Source organism: Salvelinus sp. IW2-2015, linkage group LG15 (assembly GCF_002910315.2).
Source record: "Salvelinus sp. IW2-2015 linkage group LG15, ASM291031v2, whole genome shotgun sequence".
NCBI classification, from domain to species: Eukaryota; Metazoa; Chordata; class Actinopteri; order Salmoniformes; family Salmonidae; genus Salvelinus; species Salvelinus sp. IW2-2015.
The window spans coordinates 57,505,622-57,516,938 of record NC_036855.1 but is presented as its reverse complement, the minus strand read 5'-3'; the positions used below and the strand labels follow the sequence as shown (position 1 = coordinate 57,516,938).

The 11,317-nt window shown below is 48.2% G+C and overlaps 1 protein-coding gene across 1 annotated transcript in view; it reads left to right on the top strand.

Annotated features, from left to right (window-relative positions):
- Positions 1 to 11,317, top strand: part of igdcc4 (immunoglobulin superfamily, DCC subclass, member 4) — a 62,051-nt gene that overhangs the window by 36,739 nt on the left and 13,995 nt on the right. Inside the window, exons 4-10 of the mRNA XM_070447381.1 lie at positions 3,121 to 3,287; positions 3,865 to 4,017; positions 4,205 to 4,615; positions 4,891 to 5,055; positions 5,417 to 5,554; positions 6,125 to 6,315; positions 9,507 to 9,559. Coding sequence (XP_070303482.1) covers positions 3,121 to 3,287; positions 3,865 to 4,017; positions 4,205 to 4,615; positions 4,891 to 5,055; positions 5,417 to 5,554; positions 6,125 to 6,315; positions 9,507 to 9,559 — 1,278 coding nt within the window. The remainder of the gene's footprint in view (positions 1 to 3,120; positions 3,288 to 3,864; positions 4,018 to 4,204; positions 4,616 to 4,890; positions 5,056 to 5,416; positions 5,555 to 6,124; positions 6,316 to 9,506; positions 9,560 to 11,317) is intronic.

Genomic DNA, 11,317 nt, shown 5'->3' with positions numbered 1-11,317 from the left:
GACCAGGAGGTACAGAGTGGCAGGCAGGCTCGAGGTCAGGGCAGGCAGTATGGTCAGGCAGGCAGGTTCAGAGTCAAGGCAGGCAAGGGTCAAAACCGGGAGGACTAGCAAAAGAGATAAGGGAAAAAAGCAGGCACACTGAAAGCCACACTGGTTGGTTTGACAAGACAAGCTGGCAACAGACAAACAGGGAACACCGGAATAAATACCCAGGGACAAATGGGAAAATGGGTGACACCTGGATGTGGGTGGAGACAATCACAAAGACAGGTGAAACAGATCAGGGCATGACACGCACATTCACAAATAGACATTGCATTATGTTGATGACTCAATACTCCTTGACACACTTACTGTATGCCTTCTCTCTCTCCCACACACGCACGGATGTGTACACAAACACCACACACTTTCACACGCACACACACACACACACACACACATTTTCACATACAACACATATTTCACACACGCACGCAGAAATGCCCACCCACACACACACCACTCTCACAGTCACACAGACAGCCTGAGCAGGTGAAGAAATGACAGCATTCCAGCCTTTTTCACACCTCCCAATATCCAACAGACTGTGTGAAGTGATGCTAGCTTACAGTAGGAGGTATTTGGTGTGACACAAAGCCCTGCTGCCTTAGAAACCTGAAGGTCAGAGAAGAAAGCACTCCCAGACTTTTTGAGGCATTTCGTAAAACGCATGTCAAATCTAATGCCATTACATCTCTAGCCTTCACTTTGGAAGAGGTTTATGAATGGAATACCTGCACACCAATGTCATCTTCCTGACAGAATAATGCTGAGCACATCAACTACACTTATTCAATTGTACATTATGTACATTATTATAAACGCAACATACAACAATTTCAACGATTTTACTGAGTTACAGTTCATATCAGGAAATCAGTCAATTGAAAGAAATGTATTAGGCTCTAATCTATGGGTTTTACAAGACTGGGCAGCTACCTACTGGGGAGCCAGGCCCAGCCGATCAGAATGAGTTTGTTCCCACAAAAAGGCTTTATTACAGCCAGAAATACTCCTCAGCACCCCCCCACCCCTCATCAGACGATCATGCAGATGAAGAAGCCGGATATGGAGGTCCTGGGCTTGCGTGGTTACATGTRGTTTGCGGTTGTGAGGCCGGACATTCTTGCAGTCAGCATGCCAATTGCACGCTCCCTCAAAAAATCTGTGGCATTGAGTTGTGTGACAAAACACCACATTTTAAAGTGGCCTTTTATTGTCTACAGCACAAGGTGCACCTGTGGAATGATCATGCTGTTTATCTTGGCAAATGAGAAATGTTCACTAACAGGGATGTAAACAAATTTGTGCACAAAATTTGAGAGAAATAAGCTATTTGTGCGTATGGAAAATATCAGGTATTTTCAGATCATGAAACATGGGACGAACGCTTTGCATTTATATTTTTGTTCAGTGTACTTTCTCTCTCTCATCCACGCATACACATACATGTGCGCATGCGAAGCACACACACACGTACACACACTCTGAGCACAGAACTTACACAAAACCCTATCAAGGCACATCCTGCATTCCTGGGAGAACTCGACTGGCCCATTTAAAACCTTAAGCCCTCATGCACAACCAAGTAGTGCTGTATGTATGCTCAATGATTAATTTATAATGTGCTTACAGTATCCCAGGAACCCTGCTGGAGCTCATTATCATAATGTAGGCTCTGAGCAGAGAGACAGGCAGAGCAGGCCCCGTCCCAGGCAGTGTGATGGGCCTCCCTTCCTACCATAATTACCCCTAGAGCCACTCACACAGAGCCACTAAAAATAAGGGCCTCATCTGCTCTGCTAATGCACTCTTCTACTCCTCCAAGAAAATGATGGAGATTTATTTAGTCATATAGTTTGGCAGAATTACACCACCATGCTCTCAGAGTAAGGCCCTCACTGCCTCTCCTCCATTATCTGACTCCCCTCTCCCTCAGATGCCCTCTCTCTCTCTCTCTGTCAATCCGTCTACAATAAGTGACTCCAAAGAGGTTTAGCATACATACTATAGAGCCTTCTGCTCCTCTCTTAAGCCCATTGGGGTAGCTAGCTAGCCTGGTTGTGCAGCATTCTTTCTGGTTTAACCAGGCTAGTAGCTAACTCTGTCTCCTCCACTCCTCTTCCTGACAGAGCTGCTAACTGTCCTAAACAGTGTTGCCAACGATTTTTCAGTGAGAATCTCTATTGGKTCTTTGATTTGTCGCTAGAAGTCGCTAGATGACATTTTGCATTGCCGCGACTACATCACAGCACCAATTGGCACAGCTGCGGCACAGCTGCGATCCCCGACATCGCGTTTTTGGCCCCTCTCCTGCCGCAAACCCTCTTCCCTTGTGCTTCTCTGCCTGTGTGTGCACCGTTGCTGTGATTTCTGTTACACAGACAGCTTCTCCCATTCTCGTTTGTGGCAGAATTGTGTGGGAAAAGTCACTAAATGCTATCAAAGCCGTAGAAACTCTCAGTAGYAAAAACTCCCCAAAGGCAGCCTGAAAAGTTGCTGAATTTGCCGCTAAACTCTTTTACCAATATGAGTCACTGGCGGTGTCTGAAAACTTGATAAATATAGCGACAAAGTCACTAAATTGGTAACACTGATCCTAACTAACCGAGAGGGCCAAGCTTTAATCACTGTGGGCCCAAGGGGAAACTAGACTGGTGTCAGGTGATCTTTCCTCCTCTATTGAGAGCTGCTGTGATGTCATAGTGATGGACAGGACAGGACAGGACTGGTGGTGCTTTCAAGACAACTGGGAACTCGAGGAAACATGGTAAAATCAAGACGTCAGTGATCTTCAGGTTGGAAAGTCCGAGTTCTAGAAAAATGCCAGAGTTTCTAGCTTGGATTTCCGAGTTGGATGACCATTCCCAGTTGTCTTGAGTTCCGTGTTCAGAGTTGTTACACTGAATCTTGACAAGGGCCCCAGCATTGTCTTACATCAGATAGCACCACAACCCTGCCTAAACTGAGTTCATTGGTAGGTAATTTGTGACATGCCGCGTTAGAATGACGGTGACTGATATAAGACATTGAGGGTTAGAGTTGGTTGTAAGGCAGCTGTTGATTCCTGTGTCTGTGTTGTGTYTGTGATGTGTCTGTGTGCCCAGGTCCTGGCCCTGCCCAAAGTGAGGTAGTGATTGTGGCACCTCCTCAGAATGCCACAGTGGTGCAGGGGCGTCCAGCAGTGATGGAGTGCATGGCCCAGGGAGGGCAGCCCAAACCCCTGGTGTCCTGGAGCAGACAGGGTAAGACTCTCTCTCAATCCCTCCGGAGTGGTGCAGCGGTCTAAGGCATTGCATCTCAGTGCAAGAGGCATCACTACAGTCCCTGGTTCGAATCCAGGCTGTATCACATACGGCCCTGATTGGGAGTCCCTTAGGGTGGTGCAGAATTGGCCCAGGTTTGGCCGGGGTAGGCCGTCATTGTAAATAAGAATTTGTTCTTAACTGACTTGCCTAATTAAATGAAAAAATAGACTCAATACCAATGTCACAACGAGAGCCTGGTCAATACTTTGGTACTAAGCTCCTGTGTTATTCCTGTAATATCATCTTCATTGTGTTTCATATTTCTACCTTTGCTGACAAAACTCCCGTCATCACAGAGGTCTTACAGTGCCACCTAGTGGCTGGATATGCTCATTATACTTTTCTGTGATTGACGTTCAACTGCTGAACTGAGCTGCCTTGAAATGGCAGTGCCTAGTGTTGTGTGCATGAAACTACTGTTTTTAATTGCTTTAGTTTGGTCTTTTCAGATATTTTTTTCTCTGAAATCGCTTGTCTCTTCTCTGTTCCGTTCTGCTCTTTCTCCTGGACACAGATGGGAAGCCCATCGCCACCGACGTGGTTGTCCTGGAAACCAACCTGGTGATCCCCAACACACGGCGTTACCATGCGGGGGTCTACGTCTGCCGTGCCAACAAACCCAAGACCCGCGAGTTTGTCATCGCTGCGGCTGAACTGCATGTGTCAGGTAAGAGGAAGAATATGTGAGTGTGAGAATGTGGTATAGATTGCATGTTTGGCTTCGATCTTAGATCTCTGATTTGTATTTTTGGCTTCGATCTTAGTTCTCTGGTCCTCTAGTAAATTGTAATGTATATGCTGCTGTGAAGGATTTTTTTCCTAAGAAGGATGTTTCTCTATTTGCATTCTCCCAGCCCCACCAGTGATCCTCCAGCCCCCAGAGACRGTTTCTCTCTCTCGGGGAAACACAGCCAGGTTTGTGTGTAACAGCTCTGGGGAGCCTCCCCCGGCACTGCACTGGCTGAAGAATGGCAAGCCGGTCAAGTCTAACGGGCGGGTGAAGACCCAGAGCCCTGGGGTGCTGCTCATCAACCAGCTGGGCCTGGACGACGCAGGGTACTACCAGTGCATCGCTGACAACGCTCTGGGGACGGCCTGCGCCACAGCCAAGCTGTCTGTCATTGTGAGAGAGGGTCTACCCAGCCCACCACACCAGCTCTCTGCCACGCCCCAATCAAGCACCACCGCCCTCCTCACCTGGGAACGGCCCGAACACAACAGTGACCAGATTATAGGCTTCTCTGTGCATTACCAGCCCACTTCAGGTGTGTGTGTGTGTGTTTGTGTGTGTGTGTGTGTTTGTGTGTCTGTGTCTGTGTGTCTGTGTCTGTGTGTCTGTGTGTCTGTGTCTGTGTCTGTGTGTGTTTGACCTGTACGTACGACATCTATGCACAAGGATGCTAACTAGTTTCAAGTGTATAGGCATTAACATACATAGGTTCCTGGTTCCTTGATAGCATGGTAGAGAATGACACTGTCAGGTCAGGCTGAGTGTGTCCTGTGCTGTCCTGGTTAAACACTGAGCTTGTGTGGTCCACAGGCTCTGATCACATGGAATACCAGTTTGCTGTGAACAACGACACCACAGAGTACCATGTGAAGGAGCTACTGCCACACACAGCCTATACCTTCTACGTGGTGGCCTACTCCCCCATGGGAGCCAGCCGCCCGTCACTGCCCGTCACCGTGGAGATGCTGGAGGACGGTGGGTAGACCAAAGACCTCACTTCTCAAAGGAAAATAACAGAGACACAGTTAGATCTAATGCATCCATATGACARCCGACATGAGTCATCATACACTTGAGAATAAAAAGAACGTATTCTACTTTGTCGCTAAGAGATAATGTAATGAATAAATTGGTATAGTAGCCTGTAGAATAGTATGGTTGATGTATGGATACTAAGAGTGTCCTGTACCTGATCTGACATGCTCTACTCCCCTGTGCCCCTCCAGAGAATATGATAGGCTACTTAAGTCACCAGACACTAGATCCAGGGTTATCTGTACTGCAAACTATATGACACATTAATACTAAGAATGTCCTGCCATGCTCTACCCCACAGTACCCAGTGCCCCTCCACAGCTGTCCCTGCTCAGCACCTCCCCTACAGACATCAGAGTGATGTGGCTGCCCCTGTCCTCCCAGCACAGCAGAGGAGCTGTCACCCGCTACCGCATCGACTACTCCACACTGGAACAAGGCGAGCACATCGCCATCTACTGGCAYGGAGGCCACAGTACTACACTGCTGTCCTGTGTTATTATAACGCTGTCCGGTATTAGAACGTGGTGGTACATGTGTTCATGTTTCAGGAAGGCACAAAGCCTCAAATCAATGCATGATTTATGCAACCATAAARCGTGCGCATCTAAAGTTAGGATTCCTGTAGTAGAGAAGTATGTTAATTATGGCTGAATGTGTGCCTGTTTGTGTGCCTATGTGCGTGTGTTTGTGTATGCCCTGTTGGCATGTGTATCAGTATGCAACAGCAGAGAGACAGCCAGGCAGTTGTTGTTGGGGAGTGTGTCCTGAATGACTACAAAAGACTCTTAAACTCAGTCACACACATTTTGKCTCAAAGAACAATTGTGGATTCTAAGCATTAAGTATTGAAGAGTGACTTGGGGTATAAGCCCAAAGCATAAAGTGTTCTATGTTCTATCCATGGTATACAATGAGTCATCAGGTCTTGCATAATAAGWTAATGGATAATTATGAAGATGGGCTGCATCTTATGTATATCTTATGTATGTGTGTGTGTTTACTGCAGTGGACAACGTGTTTTCTGTGGAGGTGGGGGGGAATGAGACTCAGCTTACCTTGCGAGAGCTACAGCCTAACCAGGCCTATCGACTGCGGATGGCGGCGGGAACGGGAGCAGGCTTTGGTGTGCCATCTGAGTGGTCTCAGCACCACACCCCAGCCCACTTTAACCACAGCATGGGTGAGACCTCGCGCCCTGCCCCCTCTTTCTCTCTCTCTCTCTCTATATATATACACACACACAGTACCAGACAAAAATTTGGACACACCTACTCTTTCAAGGATTTTTCTTTATTTTTATTATTTTCTACATTGTAGAATAATAGTGAAGACATCAAAATTATGAAATAACACTTATGGAATCAAGTAGTAAACAAGAAAGTGTTAAACAAATCAAAATATATTTTAGATAGACTGTTGGAAAAGCATTGCCGGTGAAGCTGGTTGAGAGAATGTCAAGAGTGTGCAAAGCTGTCATCAAATGATACTCAGATACTCAACTAGTCTGAAGAAGGCCAGTTTTATTGCTTCTTTAATCAGGACAACAGTTTTCAGCTGTGATAACATAATTGCAAAAGGGTTTTTAAAATTATAAACTTGGAGCATCACCTGGAGCATCAGCATTTGTGGGTTCGATTACAGGCTCAAAATGGCWAGAGACAAAGAACTTTCTTCTGAAACTCATCAGTCTATTCTTGTTCTGAGAAATGAATGCTATTCCATGCGAGAAATTGCCAAGAAACTGAAGATCTGGTACAACGTTGTGTACTACTCCCTTCACAGAACAGCGCGAACTGGCTCTAACCAGAATAGAAARAGGAGAGGGAGGCCTCGGTGCACAACTGAGCAAGAGGACAAGTACATTAGAGTGTCTAGTTTGAGAAACAGACACCTCACAAGTCCTCAACTGGCAGCTTCATTAAATAGTACCCGCAAAAGACCAGTCTCAACATCAACAGTGAAGAGGCGACTCCAGGATGCTGGCCTTCTAGGCAGAGTTGCAAAGAAAAAGCCATATCTCAGACTGGCCAATAAAAAGAAAAGATTAAGATGGGCAAAAGAACACAGACATTGGACAGAGGAACTCTGCCTAGAAGGCCAGCATCCCGGAGTCGCCTCTTCGCTGTTGACGTTGAGACTGGTGTTTTGCGAGTACTATTTAATGCGGTATATATATATTGTTAGGTTCTAAATAAAGAGTAAAAACTCATGGATGATTAGTAAAGCTCAAACCAAGTTTATTCACCCAATGGGTCAGACAGCTGAACAGACCAAGACATATTCACACAAGCACTGGTATTTAACCCTTCCTCCTATGTTGAGTCTCCTCCTTACATCTCTGAACAGCCAATACACCTCTGTTGCTAGACAGAACTTTAGTGATATCCGTTCCTCCTCACTTCATCTGACCTGACCTCTGCCCAAATTCCTCACTCCTCCCCAACTCACGGCTATCATATATATATCACACACAAACACATACACACCCTTCAACTTCAGCATCAATAGTCTACACTATGAAAGTATCCACCACAATAAGTGACCTGACCCGGTATGGTCCTTACTTATTTAACCTTTTATTTGTCCAGGTAATCTCATTGAGATAAAAATCTCTTTTTCAAGAGAGACCTCGTCCAACCAAGACAGCAGCAGGGGGGAACAAAGTTTCAGACACATCTCAGGCCTACTGTAATAACTTACAGACAGAAGCACACCATAAACAAATTATTGACGTAGACAAATAGATATCCAATTGTCACGCCCTGGCCATAGAGAGGTTTTTATTCTCTATTTTGGTTAGGCCAGGGTGTGACGAGGGTGGGCATTCTAGTTTCTTTATTTCTATGTTTTCTGTTTAGTTTAGTTACCTTACAGAACTGTTAATTTGTCTCTTTGTTATTTTTGTTCAAGTGTTCTAATTTATTTAAAAAATTATGAACACGTACCACGCTGCGCTTTGGTCCACTCCTTCTTCGTCAAGTCAGGACCATCCCAAACACAACACATCCCTGGTCTCCTACTACACCAGGTCAGTCAGGGACCATCCCAACACACACACATCCCCTGGTCTCCTTACTACACCAGGTCAGTCAGGGACCATCCCAAACACAACACATCTCCTGGTTGCTCCTACTACACCAGGTCAGTCAGGGACCATCCCAAACACAACACATCCCTGGTCTCCTACTACACCAGGTCAGTCAGGGACCATCCAAACACAACACATCTCCTGGTCTCCTACTACACCAGGTCAGTCAGGGACCATCCCCAAACACAACACATCCCCTGGTCTCCTACTACACCAGGTCAGTCAGGGACCATCCCAAAACACACACATCTCCTGGTCTCCTACTACACCAGGTCAGTCAGGGACCATCCCAAACACAACACACTCCTGGTCTCCTACTACACCAGGTCAGTCAGGGACCATCCCAAACACGACACATCCCCTGGTCTCCTACTACACCAGGTCAGTCAGGACCATCCCAAACACAACACATCTCCTGGTCTCCTACTACACCAGGTCAGTCAGGGACCATCCCAAACACACACAATCCCCTGGTCTCCTACTACACCAGGTCAGTCAGGGACCAACCCAAACACAACACATCTCCTGGTCTCCTACTACACCAGGTCAGTCAGGGACCATCCCAAACACAACACATCCCCTGGTCTCCTACTACACCAGGTCAGTCAGGGACCATCCAAACACAACACATCTCCTGGTCTCCTACTACACCAGGTCAGTCAGGGACCATCCCAAACACGACACACTCCTGGTCTCCTACTACCCAGGTCAGTCAGGGACCATCCAAACACACACATCCCTGGTCTCCTACTACACCAGGTCAGTCAGGGACCATCCCAAACACACACATCCCCTGGTCTCCTACTACACCAGGTCAGTCAGGGACCATCCCAAACACAACACATCTCCTGGTCTCCTACTACACCAGGTCAGTCAGGGACCATCCCAAACACGACACATCCCTGGTCTCCTACTACACCAGGTCAGTCAGGGACCATCCCAAACACAACACATCTCCTGGTCTCCTACTACACCAGGTCAGTCAGGGACCATCCAAACACGACACATCCCTGGTCTCCTACTACACCAGGTCAGTCAGGGACCATCCCAAACACAACACATCTCCTGGTCTCCTACTACACCAGGTCAGTCAGGGACCATCCCAAACACGACACATCCCTGGTCTCCTATACACCAGGTCAGTCAGGGACCATCCCAAACACAACACATCCCTGGTCTCCTACTACACCAGGTCAGTCAGGGACCATCCCAAACACAAACATCTCCTGGTCTCCTACTACACCAGGTCAGTCAGGGACCATCCCAAAACAACACATCTCCTGGTCTCCTACTACACCAGGTCAGCAGGACCATCCCAAACACGACACATCCCCTGGGCTCCTACTACACCAGGTCAGTCAGGGACCATCCCAAACACAACACATCTCCTGGTCTCCTACTCACCAGGTCAGTCAGGGACCATCCAAACACACACATCCCTGGTCTCCTACTACACCAGGGCAGTCAGGGACCATCCCAAACACAACACATCTCCTGGTCTCCTACTACACCAGGTCAGTCAGGGACCATCCCAAACACGACACAATCTCCTGGTCTCCTACTACACCAGGTCAGTCAGGGACCATCCCAAACACGAACATCCCCTGGTCTCCTACTACACCAGGTCAGTCAGGGACCATCCAAACACACACATCTCCTGGTCTCCACTACACCAGGTCAGTCAGGGACCATCCCAAACACGACACATCCCCTGGTCTCCTACTACACCAGGTCAGTCAGGGACCATCCCAACACAACACATCCCCTGGTCTCCTACTACACCAGGTCAGTCAGGGACCATCCCAAACACAACACATCCCTGGTCTCCTACTTACACCAGGTCAGTCAGGGACCATCCCAAACACAACACATCTCCTGGTCTCTACTACACCAGGTCAGTCAGGGACCATCCCAAACACGACACATCCCTGGCTCCTACTACACCAGGTCAGTCCGGGACCATCCCAAACACAACACATCTCCTGGCTCCTACTACACCAGGTCAGTCAGGGACCATCCCAAACACGACACATCCCCTGGTCTCCTACTACACCAGGTCAGTCAGACCATCCCAAACACAACACATCTCCTGGTCTCCTACTACACCAGGTCAGTCAGGGACCATCCAAACACGACACATCTCCTGGTCTCCTACTACACCAGGTCAGTCAGGGACCATCCCAAACACGACACATCCCCTGGCTCCTACTACACCAGGTCAGTCAGGGGACCATCCCAAACACGACACATCCCCTGGTCTCCTACTACACCAGGTCAGTCAGGGACCATCCCAAACACAACACATCTCCTGGTCTCCTACTACACCAGGTCAGTCAGGGACCATCCCAAAACACGACACATCCCCTGGTCTCCTACTACACCAGGTCAGTCAGGGACCATCCCAAACACAACACATCTCCTGGTCTCCTACTACACCAGGTCAGTCAGGGACCATCCCAAACACGACACATCCCCTGGTCTCCTACTACACCAGGTCAGTCAGGGACCATCCCAAACACCAACACATCCCCGGTCTCCTACTACACCAGGCAGTCAGGGACCATCCCAAACACGACACATCCCCTGGTCTCCTACTTACACCAGGTCAGTCAGGGACCATCCCAAACACAACACATCCCCTGGTCTCCTACTACACCAGGTCAGTCAGGGACCATCCCAAACACAACACATCTCTGGTCTCCTACTACACCAGGTCAGTCAGGGACCATCCCAAACACAACACATCCCCGGTTCTCCTACTACACCAGGTCAGTCAGGGACCATCCCAAACACAACACATCCCTGGTCTCCTACTACACCAGGTCAGTCAGGGACCATCCCAAACACAACACATCTCCTGGTCTCCTACTACACCAGGTCAGTCAGGACCATCCCAAACACGACACATCCCCTGGTCTCCTACTACACCAGGTCAGTCAGGGACCATCCCAACACAAACACATCTCCTGTCTCCTACTACACCAGGTCAGTCAGGGACCATCCCAAACAACGACACATCCCCTGGTCTCCTACTACACCAGGTCAGTCAGGGACCATCCCAAACACACACATCCCCTGGTCTCCTACTACACCAGGTCAAAGTCAGACCAT